General features: G+C 45.0%; 1 protein-coding gene across 1 annotated transcript; it reads left to right on the top strand.

Annotated features, from left to right (window-relative positions):
* The first annotated feature begins 6836 nt into the window (after positions 1 to 6836).
* Positions 6837 to 10836, top strand: LOC146810075 (receptor-interacting serine/threonine-protein kinase 4-like). Its single transcript, XM_085616987.1, has one exon. It carries the CDS (start codon positions 7610 to 7612, stop codon positions 9098 to 9100), a length of 1491 nt encoding a protein of 496 aa, XP_085473113.1. The 5' UTR covers positions 6837 to 7609; the 3' UTR covers positions 9101 to 10836.
* The last annotated feature ends 8372 nt before the right edge of the window (positions 10837 to 19208 follow it).

Raw genomic sequence — 19208 nt, 5'->3', positions numbered from 1 at the left:
TTCAATACGTCGATGATCTGCTGATCACCGCGATAAGCGAACCTGAATGTGAGAAAGCATCACTGACAGTTTTACAATTTCTAGCCGAAAAGGGGCACAAGGTGTCCCCTTCTAAGCTGCAATTCTGTGTCCAGCGAGTTGTTTATCTTGGACACTCGCTGTCCAAGGAGGGAAGGCAGCTTACACCCGACCGCATTCAGTTAATAGCTAACATGCCTATACCTAAGACACAAAAGGAGGTACGAGCTTTCATAGGCCTCACTTCATATTGTAGGCAGTGGATCCCTCAGTATGCATTTCTAGCAAAACCACTCATTCAGTTAACCACACAGGAGGCAGCCACATCGACTGTTCTCCCTTGGACTCAAGAACATACACAAGCTTTTGAAAGCCTAAAGAAAGCTTTATGTCAAGCACCTGTTTTAGCAACACCATGTTACAGAAAACAGTTTACACTCTTTGTTACAGAACGCGAAGGTACTGCCTTGTCAGTACTCACACAGGATCAAGCAGGAGCACACAAACCATGTGCTTATTTTTCTAGTACATTAGATCCCGTAGCTCAGGCTTTGCCTGCATGCCTGAAATCAGTGGCAGCGACAGCTTTAGCAATCAGACAAAGCGATGCCATAGTGTTAGGACACCCATTGACAGTTCAAGTACCACACGCAGTAGAGGTTCTTGTAAATAGAACACAAACACAACACTTGACTATAGCGCGACTTACAGGGTACGAACTTACACTGTTTCAGCCACATATAGAAATCAGACGCTGTAACACATTGAATCCTGCCACACTTTTGCCAGTAACCGGAACAGACCCACTAGCTCATGACTGTATTGAAGTTATTACTATAACGACAAAACCCAGACAAGACCTGACAGATGTTCCATTGTCCGATCCAGACCTGACGTTGTATGTAGATGGTTCATGTATGAGAACAAGTGCAGGAGAATTAGTGGCCGCTTACGCAGTCACAACAGATACTGAAGTCATTGAAACTAATCGTATAAATACTTTGTCAGCTCAAGCCGCAGAGCTCATCGCTCTGACACAAGCCTGTATTCAAGCCACAGATAAAAAAGTCAACATATACACTGATTCACGTTATGCATTCGGAGTTGTACACGACTTCGGCGTACTGTGGCGAGAGAGAGGTTATTTAACTTCCCACGGTGCCCACATTCAGAACGGACCCCTCATTCATGCCTTATTAGATGCGATACATCTACCCACTGCAATATCTATTATGAAATGTAAGGCTCATACAAAGATTACTGATATCATTTCCCAAGGCAATGATCTAGCCGACAGAACAGCTAAACAGACTGCTCAAACTCAAACCCCCGACATGACAAAGACAATAGTCCCGATACCGACACATTGTATGACAGTTAAAGATCCTACCCTTGACGTAATTGACATACAGACACATGCTACACCAGACGAAATAAAGACATGGACTGAATTAGGAGGGATCCAAACGGACCAAGGATGGATGATGAAGGAAAAGTCTGTGTGGTTCCTTCCTGATTCAATGGTCCAAGTTATAATTAACACTACACATAGTCCAGCACATCTAGGAGAAAAAGCTATGCTAGACAGCATTCAACACATTTGGTTCAATAAACATTTACGAGCAGCAGCCAAACAAAAGGTCCGTACCTGTATGATCTGTTGCCAGTTTAACCCAGGAAAAAGCGTTCCCGTAGAACAGGGTGGATTTCATCCTCCTAATAATCCTTTTGAAGTACTCCAGATGGACTATATCCAGATGGAACGATGTCGAGGATTCAAATATGTTCTCGTAGTTGTCTGCGCTCTGTCCCGTTGGACAGAGGCGTACCCGGTTTCAGATTACACTGCCCCGACTACTGCCAAACAGTTGGTTCGAGAATTCTTCCCACGATACGGTTTACCACGTGTTGTTCACTCAGATAACGGCCAGCCGTTCTCATCCGAACTGATGAAACATGTTTCACTTCTGTTAGGGTATCAGTGGAAATTCCACTGTGTTCGACACCCCGAGGCAGCAGGTCTCGTAGAAAGACATAACCAGATACTGAAAATCAGATTGTCCAAAATATGCAGAGAGAAAGGTGTCGACTGGATAGTAGCGTTACCAGTTGCACTCTTTTACATGAGAATGATAGCACACTCTCGAACAGGGCTATCCCCGTATGAGGTGATCTTCGGTAGACCCCCAAATATGTGGGGGACGCCCGTACCACGCAAAATAACTGATATTGACTGCAATATGCTGACAGATTACTTGGCTTCCTTGATGTCTGCACTACAATCTTGTCGTTCACAGGTAGCTGCAGCCTTTCCCGACAACACCGAGGTGAAACCCCATGACGTGGTTCCGGGGGACCTGGTCTTTGTGAGGAATTTCGACCGAAAGACTCAGCTGGAGCCCAGGTGGAAAGCACCCAAGTTGGTCCTGCTGACCACAAGGACAGCCGTGAAGATCGAGGGCCGCAAGGGCTGGATTCATTCAAGTCATATCAAGAAATTTCATGGACTATCCTCGGATATAGACATTGTGCCCTGCACTCCCTCACAGACTGATTCGAAACTTCCTTTGGTTGAAAAGACTGAAACCGAACTTTACAAACTAAAGCTTAGGCCCAACAAGTCGAGCAATTTGATTGTTTAAGTCCTCTCCAAGGTGAAGCGGTTGAATTGTCTCTGACATGTATCCCTTGGACCTGAGTAGAGAAAATACCCGGAAAATGTTGAAACGACAGGCGTATTGTAAATCACTGCGTAGCCACTGCATAGTGACATTATTAATTCTGTTTTTATTAAGTCTTTTAATAATTATTACAAGTATGTTGTTGCACATATATTACCCTATTTCTAGACATGTTTATAATGTTGCTGCTGAACATTCTTTTAGTGACTTACCTCCACATGAATTGTCTTATAGACTTGCGCTGCGCAATAACACTTTCATTAGTATGTTACATCATTCCCATCAGACTAGTAATGCTACTAATTGTTGGGTGTGTGGTCGGCTCCCTCCCTATCAGAATTATGAAGGAGTCCTGCCATTCTTTCCACACCCATTTACACACAATGGCTCCTGTGGAGCATGGTTTAGTTTAATCAATTCCATAGACTCAGACACAGCAGTTTACCAAGATCATTGGGTATGGGGAAACCTGAACCTAGTTTTACTCAAGGTCTGTTACCGCGACAAGGAGGGTCGCCCCAAAAGAACAGGAACTGATCTAGAAAATGAAGTATATGGATTAGGTAATTTTACACCTAATCTCATGATTCTAAATGTCGTATCCGAAATTGAACTAGTCTTGCCCACCATGTCAGTATTCCCAGCGAAGGGTGAATTATGTGTAAGAAAAGTTGGTTCCATACATATGGGCCATAGTAAATGCACCACTACAGTAGAATTCAGTGATCAAGGCAAATCTTTATTTAGAGCTTCTCGCCATTCCTACTTTGTATGTGGTCAGACTGCATATATGCGTTTACCTCTAGATTGGGATGGTACCTGCTACATTGCATTCCTTTTGCCACCTGTTTTCCTAGCTCCTCCTGATTATTACAGAAATATTCATTTAGTACACAACAGAGAGCGGAGAGATCTCCCCATTGTCGATTACACTGAGACGGCATGGGACAAGTATGTAGATTTTAATAAAGCCATCTTTCCCTACATAGGTACCGTTACTAATAGTAAGCTGATACGTAGATTAACTAGAACCCTTGAAGCAGTAGTGAATGAGACTATTTCCGCCTTAGGCAATTTAACAGAAGAGCAGTCTGCTATGCGGATTGTTGTGCTTCAAAATCGTCTTGTCCTTGACGTCATCCTGGCTGATAGGGGCGGAGCTTGTAGGGTCATCGGATCAAGCTGCTGCGTATTCATACCAGAAAATTCGCCATCTGTATATAAAGCCATCACTCGCCTTCATAAGATTGTAAGCCAGATACACCAGAACCCAGGCACTTGGACTTGGTCCAGTTGGTTTTGGAATGTGATATCAGCCTGGGGATGGAGAGTTTTATCCTTCCTAGGTATTGGCCTTCTCATACTATTCAGTTGCTGTCTATGTCTACAATGTGGACCAGCGATCTGTGGTCTGTGTGCCACATCGTGTATTCCACCACCAAGATTTTGTTCGTCACGGAAGAAGAAAGAAGAACAAATGATGCTATATGAACAGATCAATGGATTAATGAAGATTGATATCTCTTGAAGGGCAAGTAGGGGACAAGGAGGGAATGTGGAAATATGGATTTTTCTGGTCAGTTATGTCCCCTATCTTGGACCCCAACAGTTCTATGTGCATATCACAAGTACATGTATGTTCCCTCCAGTTCCAGTTATGAAGACGCAAATACATGTGCGTCCAACGTCAACATGTCCTCTGTCAGATCCGCCATGAATAGGCCGGATATTCCATTCCTAAATATGAAAGGCCACCAGCTTTATATGGTTCACTTATGCCATTTTACAGTCCAGGCAAGCAGGCCCTGATTCTGTCATCAAAACTCTTCTTGCTTTCTGCCTCTGAAAGCTCCAGTCTGAGCCTGCATCTGTGACCATGAACTTTGTCTCATTCTCTGCGCGGCTCACGAAGCCTGACATCAGCCTATTCTCTGCCAAGAACTGTATTTCACCTTCGAATTATCTGCTTCCCCCTCAGCCGATGCATTCCTGCCTAGTAGTTTAAGTAAACATTCTTCCAGTTACCGAGCAAAAGGCCCGGCTTCTCTGCCCTTATACAAGTAATTCATAGCCCTGTCACCATGGAATATTCCTACCCCCTCGCATTCAGTGTAGACACTTAGACGCTTGTACACGCACGCACAGTCAGTATAGAATAGATTCTGTCCGAGAGTCCTTCTTTCTTGGATAACATAGTTCTTTAAACATAGGATGTTAGATATGATTTGGGATTAGGTTGACTTGACCCCCCAGACTTTTTGTCTCCACATGTAGAGCTAAATGTCAAGTCCCCTTCACCCCCTAGTTACACGTCAATTACACGTCATGCTGCTGCGCGCGCATCTAGGCCAAGTATTATCTTATAGATCCACCTATATATGACATCATAACCAATTATGTTCCTTTTTACTCTTTATTACACCCATTTCTGGTTACGCAGAACAAATCGTCATTTTCCTTATCAATTGTTACGCCTACTGCATTCGCTTCATTGTAATGTATGTACTATAAAAGTCATTTCTTGTCAATAAAGTATGTACTTCACTTCCTGAACCCCCGTGGTGATGGAACTTGGAGCAACCGATTATAATCGACCACTGGAATAAAGCCCATTCCGAAACTCTAAAATCACGGATTCTGCCTCTCATTTTACTGAGCTATTTTATAATGTTTCTGTATCAAATTCAGTCCCGGTAAAGGAATTTTATTTACCACATATTGCTGATTTAAATTAGCAATAAAGAAGGAAATCATACATCTGTGTCTGAGTGCGCTGTCGCACAGATTTTGGCGACAAGCTGGAGAACCTTTTTTTTAAAAAAAGGAGAAAAAAAAGTGCCACGCTTTGACGTGACAGTGCAGACGAAGCGAAAGAAAATACTGCGAGACTTGGACTTTTTGTAGGGTGACCAGACGTCCCCGTTTTCCCAGGACGGTCCCCGTTTTTGGAGAAGTGTCCCCGTGTCCCGACACTTTTCTCCAAGTGACTCAAATGTCCCTGTTTTCAAACAGTGTCCAGGTTAAACACAGAAATGTCTCTGTTTTTCATTGTTCCGGTTGAGCATGCGTGTGCATGCTCTCTTTGCACTGTTTACCGCATGTGTCGTCACTGAGGTGAGCGCTGCAGCAAGAAGGGAAATCCTTTGAAGAGAGACATTTTACACGCAGCGCCACCTACGTCATCGTGCCAACCAAAGTTTCTACTTTGGATAAAACAATATTTCTTCGTCCTGTAGCTTGTATTCATAGCCATACAAACTTTTCAGTAGCCCTTATGCATACCGTGCAAGGATTAATGCATTGCTCATGCATGTTTTATTCATAACCAATTGATGCATGCTCTGTGTTCTCCATATCAAAGCTATGACTTGACCTTTTGACTGACTTTTCAGATCACGGCAAACTGTTTAGCTGGAAAGGACTTAAAGGAGCAGTATTAACACCTGTGGAAGAGGCGAGCAGCGCTGCTCGAGCTTTTTGCGCAGGTCTTCACACTATTGCACTATGAGATGATACCAATGGCTAAAGTGCACTATACATACCCCAGTAAGGTAACATGACATCCCAGCAGTGACCACGAAAAATGTGGGATGACTGTGTGGTCGGCCAGCCTTTGCCACCCTTAAGACCCTAAGGCAGTAATACCTGGAGAGAAGTGCTTTTTTTTTACATTGTGCATGGCTGCCATTTGGCAATTTAGCATTCCGCAGTTTACCTCCCATGCTTTTCTGTCATGAGCAACTAAGCAAAATTAGTGAGTTGTACTTGACGTGGTGCTGACGCGCAGCTATAGAAACGAGCATTGATAAAGCTAGTAAATCTGGCGTTTGCTAGCCTGTGATGTTTTATTGATTTTTGGCAAATATGTGCTATAATCCTTAAAAGTGTAAATGTAATAAAAAGTACAAATGCTACTGTGTAAAGGAGAGGGGTGCCAATAAAAGACCGCGGATTAGTTGTCTGTAATGCTTCATCTCGGTCTGTGGAGGGAGCCGTCATTGTAGTCCCTTTTCTATGTCTATGACAGCTGTCACATAGTCATACTTTTATGTCGATGGTCACTGCAAACCGTAGTCCTACTTCTATGTCTATGACCTATCCCCGTTTTTTTTTTTTTGAGAATCTGGTCACCCTTACTTTTTGGCGTATTTGATGTAACCTTGTTCCACGCTAGTATATGCTCATATGTTTTGGCTGTGTGTGAAAGGCGAGAAAAGGACGAACATCGGAGCGCTAAAATTAACATAGTACGGCATTCTGATTACACACTTACTAACTAATTACATCCAACGGCCACCATGGAAGAATTTTGAATATCGCAATCTTCAGCTCGAGAATCTTTGTTCATTGCAGAACCATCCACGTAAGCTGGCTGTGATCACTCTGTCATATATGACGCTCAGGCGGAGAGTGGTGTTACTATAAGTTTAATGGTTCAAAAAGGCAATATGACGGGACACAGTCCTGGGAGAGGTGTCTCTACACCTCAACTGGGGAAACAATTGTCTTATCAGTGCCAGTTCTCTCACTGTACACCTGTGTGGCTCTTTTTCTCCAGGGTTCCTGGTTCTGGATAGTCGTTTCCTGAATCTTCTTGTCCCGTCAGAAGAAGGGGAGTGTCATACGTCCCTAAAAGAAAGCAGGAAGGGAAGAGCTGCATTTCGGAGTGGTATCCCAGAAGACACCGGAGGGGGGAGCGGCGAGCTGCGTGCGCCGGTCCGAGGGACGGAGGCGGAAGTGCGGCGAATGAATGTGTCAGTCTTAGGAGGACGGGGCTCGCGAGCTGCTCAGAGCGTCCCACCCTTGACGCCCGACCCGGGACGAAGGCCACTCCATCATCCATCATGCATTACATCTTGTCACCCTAGCCACGCTCTGTGCTCTGCTTCAGTGGGTCCTACAGACTCAGAATGGCTAAGGAACTCCCAGACTGTGAAACAATACCAGAAGAAAAACTGTCCGGCTGGCAGCTGATTGGCGGGGGCAGCTTTGGCAACATCTACAGAGTCCGGCACATGGACTGGTGCTTGGATGTGGCAGTCAAGAAGCTGAACAGTAACTTCTCTCATGGACTGCAGGAGCTCTTATCGGAGGCCAGAATGATGGACATGGCTTCGTCGATCACGTATGTAATCAAGCTTTATGGCATATATGAGGGCCGGACGGAGGATGGGCATGTCTGTCATGGAATCATCATGGAGTACCTGGAGAATGGTAGCCTGGCCTCTCTGCTACACCGTGTCCACCCACTGCCTTGGGAGCTCAAGATACGCATTCTGCATGAAGTAGCCCTAGGCATGAACCGCCTTCACAGCTTGAAGCCACCTCTGCTGCACCTTGACCTCAAGCCCAGCAATGTACTCCTGGATGATGACCTTCATGTTCGAATTGCTGATTTCGGCCTATCCAGATTTAAGCGGGGTGTATCGGCCGCTGCAGGGGCTGTCGACGATTATGGGGGCACCCTGGAGTACATGCCCCCAGAGAGCCTAAAAGATGATGTGAATTACCGGCCAACACAGGTGTTTGATGTTTATAGCTATGGAATCCTGATGTGGGCAGTGCTGACTGAAGAGGTTCCATATTCTGGAGCCAAGCATGATCTCATCAAATTGCGCATTCCGTTGGGTGATCGACCAGACCTGAGGCTCCTGGAGGAGGTGGGCTCTGTGGAGAATATTGACGAGCTGAAGGATCTAATGCATCGTTGTTGGCACCACGAGACATCCAAGAGACCTACTTTTAAAGAGTGTTCAATGGAGTTGGAAAGAATGTGGACGGTTCACAAGTTTGGGATCATCTTAGCAGTGAGAAAGGTGCAAGACATTCTGGTGAAGATGGTAATTCCTTCCCAAGAGGATCCAGGTACCCAAAAAGTATATGGCGCCTCGAACAGAATCCGGCATAGCTCAGTGCCATCCAGCACCGCCACCTCTGATAGTCACATGTCTCAACTGGTAGAGGAGTTCCTGACCCTGCAATTCATAAGTACGCCCAGCCAGGACCTTGGTGCAGTACCCGCAGGTGCCAGCACTGATCATAAAGCACTCCACACCAGAGAAGAAGCCTGCGCTCCAACACCGTACCTAGGCCCCAGCTATTCGGAGGACAATAAAACGCCACAGCAGGCCATGCCTACCAGCCACTTCCCTCTTCCATCCTTCGATTACTACAGAGGGTACCCATATCATCCACATAGACCCATGCCCCCACAACACTACCACCCACCGATGCACCCATATCAACCACAGTATTCATTCCCGTCTCACCCTAGCCAGAGATACGCTCCTCCAGGTCCTATCCATATCAGCGGCAGAAAAATAAGTGGAATACAGATTGGGAACAATAACTCGATGAACATAATCTACAACAGCCAACAGAAAGCGGAAAAGAAAAAGTGATTTGCTTCTGCAGATCCAGCAAACTGGGCAAACCCAGTCTTTATTCTATATCACGTTTTCAATCCCACCTCTTCTGACTGCTCTTCCTTTCTCTCCTGTGCTCTCTAACTTCTGTTCCACTGTATAGTGATCAGTCCCTTGCACAGCCTCTCCCTCTTGCTAGTTGAGCTTAATTCATCCCTATTCCGCACTTTAAGTATCACATCCAGATCAGAGTTGTGCTAAATTTTGCTGTGTTCTTGAAGTCATTCCACAATCCAGTCTTTCAGCTTTTCTCCAACTCCTCCACGGTTCTTTCTCTCTCATTCTTGTTTTCTCTCAATGGTCATATCGCCCTTCACCAGGTTCCGGAATAACGAAGCCTGTTGTGGGATATACCTCACAAGGAAAGCAATAAAAGGAATCACAGAACACACTGCTCTAGAGGCCGGTGCTCGCCATGAACTAAAGTCGGTACAAGGAAACTCTTTTTTAATAGTGAACTCAGGGTACATGTTTATATCTATTTCAAGTACATCCATTGGAGCTCAGGATGCGTCTATGGTCAAAAAACGATTTTTAAAGGTTTTGTTTGTTTATAATGTTCTCATTGCTCTTATGCTTCCAATTCACTGTGGGCTTTACATGCTGTAAAGGGAGATTCTAGCTTCTTGAATGCTGTTCTGTTGCAATATGTATCTACAAGCACAATAATTACAGTGAGTGATAGCAGGAGAGGATGGACCACCACATAATTCCTCATTACACGCTTAGGGTCTCATTGGAGTTTGGAGGGAAGTGACAAAACTTCAATTTGTGGAGTACAGTCCACCGACTGGACTTTCCTCCACATTAGGGATATTATTGTGGAATAAATTAGGAGGGTGCATTCTGTATTTGAATTTAATAAAAAAATTGAAGGATTTTTACTTCTCTTCAAGCTCCAGATCATACCCTTAGTGTTTTTTAACTGAGCCAGACTCCTTGCATCCAAACGACTTCAACTTTCTTTGGTTCACAAATCTTGAACACAGAAAAAACTGTGGCTTTCTCATCAAGGAAGGACCATCCAAGGCAGATTGCCAACATGAACGCCATCAGTGCAGGCATAAAAAAGTACATCGGAACCTCTAGTGGTGGAGGTCAGTTTTCAACTTTGAACCAACAAGAAGTAGAACAGAATGATAGAACAGCCTATACCAGAGGCAACGGTATCAGTAATGACACCCTGCCAGACCTCCAGCAAAGTTTCAGATTTTAATTCTTTCCAATTAAGATAAAGCAGCAAAAGATTTTACAGCATTAAACATAGCATTTTATGCACTTTTTAAAAACTTTAGAAAAAGTAAGATGACTAGTGATACCTTTCTGAAATTCAACTCTTGAGAAGTTCAGTAAACAGATTATGACGAAGTGAATCTAGTGTAGACCTATCCTCTGCTTAGCTGCAAGACCAAAGCATAAACTATTACAACGATTCCGATAAATTCGGATTACATGTAAAAAGAGAATCACTTATGACAGCAGAGAAAATGAATGAAGCATTGGTCAAAGCAGGGAAGTATTTTATGAGGTTGAAAGATTGTTCATGCTCATTGTGGAATTGTTGATAACATTCAGAAGAGTGGCAAAGAGAATTATCTACATTTATGCATGATGTGAGATGAACGAGAAGTTAGTACCAGTATGGTGTGCACTTGGTCTTAAGAGTGAAATGTGAACAGCTGAATAGAAATAAAGTAATTAAATAAAAAAAAGGTCAGGCGTCTGTGTCCTATTCCTGTGCACACATTAGTCCTTCACCCAGAGGTGTCGTTGTGCTTTTCCATGCAGCATGCTCTATACACCAGTGGATGTGACAAAACCTACTTGTGCCCCAACCTCCACCTACCAAGCGTAAGGAAATTCAGGAAGGGTACTTGCCTTGAGCCACAGCCCTCCAGGGTCGTGGCAGAGGAAGTTGTGCCACCCTTCTCTCCTCCGGGACGGATTGACCGGATGGCAGTGCCTTTTGGCATCAGATCTGTTGGTCCTTTGGTTCCCTGGTCCTTCCTGCCAGCTCCCCGGGGCCTCTTTCTCCTCCCTGCAGCATCAGTGTATCTCCTCTTGACTCAACAGTCGCTGTCGGCTCCCTGTGGTTTGTTTCTCCTTCTTGCTGTCCTCCATGTTCGCTCCTCCCCGCATCTGCCGTTCTCTCTATCTCATCACTGCTTCTGCCTTTTTTACATGTCTGCGTCACATCTCCTGAGTTCGCCGACTCTGGGCATGGGATAGTTATCAAACTTGCAATACGCATTCAATTGGCGAAAGTCAATACAGAACCTGAGGCTCTCGTCTGGTTTGGGAACCAACACTACCGGTGAACACCAGTTGCTATGGTAAGGCTCAATGATATCTGCTTAAAACACGGCCTCTACTTCCTGTTCTACGGCCTGCCTTCGTGCGGCCGGAATACGATTGGGTCTCAGCTTGATCACTTTCCCTGTCTCTGTCATGTGTGACAAGCGAGGTTCGTCCTGGTTTGCTAGAACTCAGGCCTAGGAAACAGTCTAGTAGGTCATACAACTGATATTTCTGGCCAGGAGTGAGTTTCTCCCCAGTATTGGGTTGTTCCACAGATGCTTCCCTAAAAGATTGGCTTGGTATCTCCATATGTTTGTTAAGAGTGACGTAGCTGGCAGACACAGATGTGTTCCCTTTCTGAGGGGCGGGGTCTTCCCATTTCTTCAAGAGATTGATATGATACACCTGGCCCCTAGGTCCAGTCCGCAGAACTGCCACTCTGTAGGTAACGGGTATTAACTTTTCCAATACTTGGTATGGTCCTTGCCAGGTCACTAGGAGCTTCTTATCAGAGGAGGGTAGAAGAATCAGTACCTTGTCCCCTTTTGTCAATTCCCTCAAGTTCGCACCCGATCATAATAGGCTTTCTGCTTTTGTTGTGCTCTCTCCGTGTTCTGCTGGACCTCCTCCCACAAGCTAGACAGAGTGGTCTTTAGTGCAACAGTATATCCTAACAATGGCCTCCCTCCGTCCTCTTCCTTGGTCCACTGTTCTGCGGCCATGTTCAAAGGGTGCACAGTCGTAGCCCAAATAGTAATTCAAAAGGGCTAAACCCCGTAGACTTTTGTTCATGCGTCCTGATCCCAAACAACACCAGAGGGAGTTTGCGGTCCCAGTCCTTTCCAGAGTCATTGATATACTTCCTTAAGATTGTTTTTATGGTCCGGTTGTACCTCTCCACCAGTCTGTCCGTCTGTGGGTGATAAACCGCCGTCCGGATCTGCCGAACTCCAAGGAAGGTACAGATTTCCTCCATTAGTCTGGACATAAAGGGAGTCCCCTGGTCTGTTAGTATCTCGGTAGGGATCCCAACTCTTGAAAAAAAGGATATCATTGCTTGGGCCACTGAAAACGTGGTCATCCTCAGCTTCTGGGTAACGAGTGGCATAGTCCACTAATACTAGGATATACTGATGCCCTCGGGTTGAGGGAAGAAGGGGTCCCACCAAATCCATCCCTACTCGTTTGATGGGGACATCAGTTAAGGTAAAGGCCGTAAAGGCGCTCTATTCTCTGCGGAGGTGTTTACTAACTGGCACCTGGGACAAGATACGCAGAACCTTGCAACTTCCTTATATATCCCGGGCCAATAAAACTTCTCTAACAGGTACCTGAGGGTATGTTCCTGCCCATAATGGCCGTCCCCAGCCTGATGTGTAAGGACCCGTTTCCGAAAAGTTACGGGCACAAGAAGCTGCTTGACCCGGTGTTCTGGTGTTCCACTAATTCTGTATAGGAGCCCTCTTTTTACACCAAAATATGGTCCTGCCTTGTTGGGGTCTTCTTCTTGCGCTTGAGTCCACGCATTGAACAAAGTGCTGTCATCCTTCTGTGCTGCTCTGAAAGATCCAGTCGGCATCTGTCTGTCGTCTGAGAAGGAAAGAAAGCAGGTAACCGAGATAGTAAATCCGACCTATAGACTACTCGTTCTTTCCTTTTCTCTGACCTGGTCTTGGGTATCTTCATCTCAGTACGTAACATGTCAGAGGCAAAGAATGGTGCCTCATGTAGCCATTCAGATTCTGGACTTCTTTTGGTTATTTTTAACAAGTAGTCGTCAATACGGGGCAGGTCTGTGCCCAGTAGGACCTTCTATGCTAGAACTGGCACTACCCCTACTTGGTGTACCTGTGGGTCTCCGTCTCCGTCTATTAAGACCTCAGCTAGGGGATACAACCACACATCTCCATGCACACAGGAGACCTGTATCTGTGTCTCATCGGAAATCTGAGCGGGAGGGACCAATTCTCTGCAAACCACGGTGTGGTGGCATCCTGTATCCAACAACGCATCTATGGTTCGACCATTAAGACGGATGATGATCTTGTAGTGTCCTTGGGGTCCCCCTGTAGATCCTACCTCTGGACAATCCTACTACCATGGGCTGTACGCTGTCCCCCTTGACTGGGCAATTTCTAGCAATGTGTCCCCACTCTGAACACCTGAAGCATTGAGGTCCTGTCTGTGTGGGAAAGGGGTTTAAAGGAGACTTAATCATGCTTCTATTTCCTCCGGAGTTCCTCGGCTCAACTACTCTGAAATATGTCTTCTGAGTATTTGTAGGGGCTTTTAATTCATAATAAAGAAAGTACGAAGTTCCTATGTGATGTGTTAACCACTCGAAAAGTAAGGGTTTAAAAGTACTACAGGTAGTGAGGAGGGAGGGGGAATACCTCCTGTCAGAACTAGGGCCCTCACACACCCAGCAAGCTAGGTGTCATGCTTCATCATTTGAGCCTGCTCCTCGTCGGTCCGGCACTGCTGCAATACCCGACGGGCACCCTTAAAGGAGGCTCTTTGTCGGAGATCTTCTGTTCCACGCCGTATGGGTGCCGTGGGTGTGAGGGGCCAAAATTAGTGTAGATGTGTAGAGTGATGATAAAACAGGTAAGGGAGTCCTCTGTGATGGATTTATTCAGCGAGGGACCCAACCTGATTAAAAGTATATGGGGAGGGGTGACTCTTTTTGTTATAATGTGACAAAAAATGCACTCAACTCCCAAATTGGTTTCTCGCTATTTTTCGTCAAGGAGTGATCATTAGCGATTCTTCAGGACCGTGTGAATAAAACAAAAAACTATCTACACGTGGGTGGCAAGGTGCAAAAATACCTACCACTAGTAGTCCCTCAGGGACATTTCCCTTGGGAAATTAGGTAACCTGTAGTACAAACGAGAACACAATAGTTTATGTAAGAATCACATAAGCCGCTGGTATTGTGGTGAGTTTGAGTTAATTAAACATACAATGCTAAGCATGCTTTTACATTTTCAAGCAGTGTGTGACTTTTTAGAAAACCCCTTAAAAACATCTATGCACACGTGATGAAAACCATGGTGGTGAGTGTATTGTAGACTCACCTATTTAGGTATCGGATATTACCTCATCAGTTGAAACTAAGTTAAAAAGACACAATAAGTGGTGTCTCTATAATAGTGAAGAAATGCCACATATAAAGGAAAAAATGGAAAAATGTCAGGGGTTAGTATCCTGATTTTTTGCATCATGTCTAAGCCAGGTAAAGAGTCAAGGTCACTAGGGCACAGGATCCCGGTCAGTCCAGGTGTTTCCTGAGCGGGTGCCATTACACCCTCTCCCTGATTTATTGGAAGAAACTACCGTAGTCACAATCCGGGGACATCAGAGGGAGAACTAAGCGTACCGAAACATTGGCGGATGGGGTCAGCCAAAGTGGTTCCCGCCGCGTATATACCCCCTGAGCCCCGTTTGCTTATAGGGCCACTTCTGAGAAGTTTAAGAGAAAACATGGTGGGCTCCACCGGCAGGCACAGTATGGATACTGACACTGGTATCCCTTACCTCAATACGTCGCGGTTGACAAGGAGGCCTCCAATCAGTCATGCTAACTTACCTACTCCCATTTGGAGCAAGTCGGCCGACCTACCCCGCTTCGCTGCATCCAGGAAGGTGTTCGTTCCTGTGATCGGCAGCGTTAAATACCTTCCCTGGAGAACGAAGCTGAGCGCGCGGGAAAGCCGATCGGCTACAGCTGGTGTCTGCGAGTGTCATGTGATCGTGTCACATGCTTCTGTGACTACGTAAACATGGTGGCCATCTTGGAGCGGTTTTGTTGGGTAGTGGTGCTAATTGCCATTAAAAAGGTAATTCATGAGTTAAAAAACCCCATAAAAATAAAACCTATATCGATTTTACTAGCCAATGGGATCAAATGTTCTGGGAAATCAAATGATGTTCATCGTTGGTGTGATATCAGATACACTGAAAATAGCATTAGCCCATGTATTTTTCGTAAGCCACACTGACGAAGTTAAAAAAAAATGTAGGCATTGGCTAGTAAATAAGTTGGAAGGATAGATGGACTGGGGCCCTTAGGTATGCAGTTAGTAGATGTGTTTGCGTGAAGTGGTGACCTATGGGCATATTTAAAAGGCAATGTCCGAGTAAGGTTCACATGTGGAGACCCATAGATCTAAGGACTCAAGTGGGTGGTCTCATGATTTGTTGAAATGTGGGGATGTGAGGATGTGACCTAGGTTGTTGTTATGTGTCTAGGGTGAGGACTACAACGGGAGTGTACATGTGATAGTCGTTCTAATCATACATGGTGCATACCCGGAACCGGAGGTTCATTAGTCCAGCGATTGGTCAAGGAGCTGTTGCCCTGATATAAGGTATATAAAAATAAAATATAAACGGGGGAAGGTAGTAGGGTTTATCAAATTGGCAATCAATGGTTTAGGGTACCCCAGGGGATTTCCTCATTCAGGCCACAGTGGGCTGAGTCCAGTAGGTAGACCCATCTCTGTTCCATCCTAAAGAGAGCTGTTTGTGTATTCTGTTGGTGTGCTTCCAGCACCACCCAGCTCATGCTCTCAGGAGGATGTGGGTGTTCTGTGAAGTGGGCATAGAGCTTCGTATTGGTCTTTAAGCAACGAATATTACTTTTGTGTTATGTTATTCTAGTTTTAATGGTTCTCATGGTCATGCCTACATATTTTTTCTCAAAAGGGCATGTCAATAGATATATGCATCGTGGCGTATTGCAATTGGTGTGTTTTGTGATTCTCCATGTGAACCTGTCTGAGAGTTTCAATTCTTTGGTTGGTTTGGTATGGGGGCACATAGTACAAGATCAACGAGGGAAATGTCCTGTGATTGGTGGAAGGTCCCATAAATGTCTTTGGCTAGTGGTGGATTTATTTCTGGGCCTTGTATGTATCAGAATATCTTTTAGATTATTCGTTCTCTTGAAAGCAAATCTGGGTTTGGGAATTTCGAGGTCTCCGGTGTTCAGAATACCCCAATGTTTATTCACAGCTTTTTTGATCATGTTGATCTGGGTGTATAGGTAGTAACACAGGTGAGGACATTGTCAGGTTCTTTTCTTTTTACCTCAAGAAGGCTCTCAAAGTGATTGTTTCTAGTGCGTTTCATACATGTCCTGACTTGTTTTTTAGGGTACTCTCTTTTCAGTAAGTTTGTGGACAGTAGTTCAGCTTCAGTTTTATAGTCCTGTATCGAACTGCAATTTCTCCTAATGAGTAGAAATTGGCTGAAAGGTAGATTGTCTTTTAGGGTCTTAGGATGGTAACTGCTGTATAATAGCAGGCTATTCATATCTGTAGGCTATTATTACAGGTCGTGTCCAATTTTCCCTCTTGTAATCTGATGGTCATATCCAGGAATGGAATTTCAGTACTTGAAATTGTGTGGGTAAATTTCAGGTATTGGTTCCTGGTATTGATCCATTCACAAAATTCAATGCAAGTTTGTGCTCCGCCTTTCCAGAAGATAAGTATATCGTCTACATATCGCTCCCACAGTCTCAGGTTAGCTACGAAGGGGTTGCTGGTATGTTGTACCACTTCTTTCTCAAATGCCACCATGTACAGGCATGCTACACTGGGTGCAAAGGTATACTCCCCATCGAAGTACCCTGAGGCTGGTGGAAGAGTTGTGTGTTGAATTCGAAAAAGTTTTCTGTCAGTGCTAGGGTAGCACATTGCATGATGAAGGAAATGGGGGTAGGTGACGACCATTCAGTATTTATCAGAGCTGTTTCTATCACAGTCAATGTCTCTCTCTGTGGGATATTGGTGTATAGTTGTTCCACATCCAAGGTGACTAATAAGTCAATGTCGGTGGGGTCCTCCAAACCCTCGATGATACGTAAGACATCAGTGGTGTCACGTACAAAGGGGTCTGTTTAACTAGAGGTTGTAGGTAGTAGTCACAGAATTTCGACAGTGGTTCTAAAAGAGAGCCTATTCCTGATACAATGGGTCTAACTGGGACTGGGGTAGTCCCCTTGTGTATCTTTGGGAGGGTATAGAAGTAAGGGGTCTTTGGATGTTGTGTGACTAAAACCTCCGCCTCTTTTTTGTTAACCCATCCGTTACTTTCTGCCTCAAAAACCACTGAGGCAATTTCTGTTGCCAAACGGGTTGTAGGATTCGTTGTTATGGGGGTGTAGAATTTACTATTCTGAAGTTGACGTAGGCATTCAGTGTCATAATCCTTAGTGGATTGTATGACAGTAGCTCCCCCTTTGTCAGCTTGTTTTATAGTAATACTCGTGTCTTCTGCTAATGATTTTATAGCTGCACGTTCTTGATTGGATAGGTTGTGGAAGGGGACCGGTGTATTCCCGTTCTCAAGTTCCTTAAGCACCGCTTTTTCAAAAGTCACTACTTCTGCTGGTACCATGTTCATAGTTGGAGTAAAAGTGGAAGGACTATGTAAGCCTGAGTCAGTTTGACTGGTTTGACTAGTTCCTGCAGTGTCCTGAAAATATGCTCTCAGTCGAAGCTTCCTGAATAGGTTTTGAATCTCACATTGTTCTTGGAACCTGTCTACTCTTGGAGTGGGGACAAAACCAAGCCCTTTTTCCAAAACTCTTTCTTCAGTGGTAGTCAGTTGTCTCTGTGATAAGTTAACTACTATACTGCTCTGAATTCTGGGGACCTATGGCAGGCACATGCCAGTTCCACAGAGGTCTGTACTGTTAAGTGTGGGTGTTGCTTTATCCAGATCCAAGTGTTGGTGGGCAGAGCTTCTAGATATTGTTCCAAATAGACCTTGGCCGTGACCTCTTCTATAGGGGATGCGATGGGTTGTAACCACCTCTCCCCCAAATCCCTGATGCGATAATAGAGAGCCCTGGGTTTGTCGCCCGTTGTCCACTTCTCTTTACGAAATTTCAGTCTGTAATGCTCGGTGTCGTGTCCTAGTCTTTCAAGGATGTTTTTTTTATTTCAGGGTATGGTGTGAGCCCAGCGGGGTTAGCAGCCTGATAGGCGGCCTGCAGTTCTCCAGACAGAAAGGGAGCTATGTATTGACCCTATCTTTCCTAGTGCCAAGTAGCAGTTGTCGCTACTCTTTCAAAGTTCACAAAAATATAGTTAGGGTCATCCCCTTCCTGGAACTTTTGTAGCACTGAGCTGAGGATATTTGGGTGAACAAGTGCTGTGGAATTGGCATCTGTCAGGCGCAAAATGGCAGTGTCCTGTATTTGTTGGTTGGTCGTCAGGATGGTCGCTTGTTCTTTAAGGGTGGTCTGAAATGCCTCCCTCTCTTTCTGTGCACTTTGGTTCTGTTGTTCTACTACAAGCTGTAAATGTCTTTGGCCTTCTTCTAACTGAGTGATCATGTCCTCCATGGTGTTGAGTTGGGTCATGGCAGGCTTAAATGACCGAAATCCCACTTCTGACACCACTGTGATCACTCAGTCATATATGACGCTCAGGCAGAGAGTGGTGCTACTATATGTTTAATGGTTCAAAAAGGTAATATGATGGGGCACAGTCCTGGGAGGGGTGTCCCTACACCTCAAATGGGGAAAAATGGTCTTAGCGGTGCCAGTTCCCTCACGGTACACCTGTGTGTCTCCTTTTCTCCAGGGTTCCTAGTTCTGAACAGTCGTTTCCTGCTTTTTCTTGTCCCATCAGAAGAAGGGGGCTGACATACGTCCCTCAAAGTAAGCAAATAAAAAAAGATCACGCGTCTGTGTCTTATTACTGTACACACATTAGCCCTTCACCGTCACACAGAGGTGTCATTGTGCTTTTCCATGCGGCATGCTCTA

Source organism: Triturus cristatus, chromosome 7 (assembly GCF_964204655.1).
Source record: "Triturus cristatus chromosome 7, aTriCri1.1, whole genome shotgun sequence".
Taxonomy (NCBI): Eukaryota; Metazoa; Chordata; class Amphibia; order Caudata; family Salamandridae; genus Triturus; species Triturus cristatus.
Note: the sequence above shows the minus strand (reverse complement) of the source record. Positions and strands in the feature narration are given on the sequence as shown.

What these genes read in the sequence shown, in the direction of transcription:
- LOC146810075 (XM_085616987.1), top strand. Translation starts at nt 7,610, where the DNA reads ATGGCTAAGGAACTCCCAGACTGTGAAACAATACCAGAAGAAAAACTG.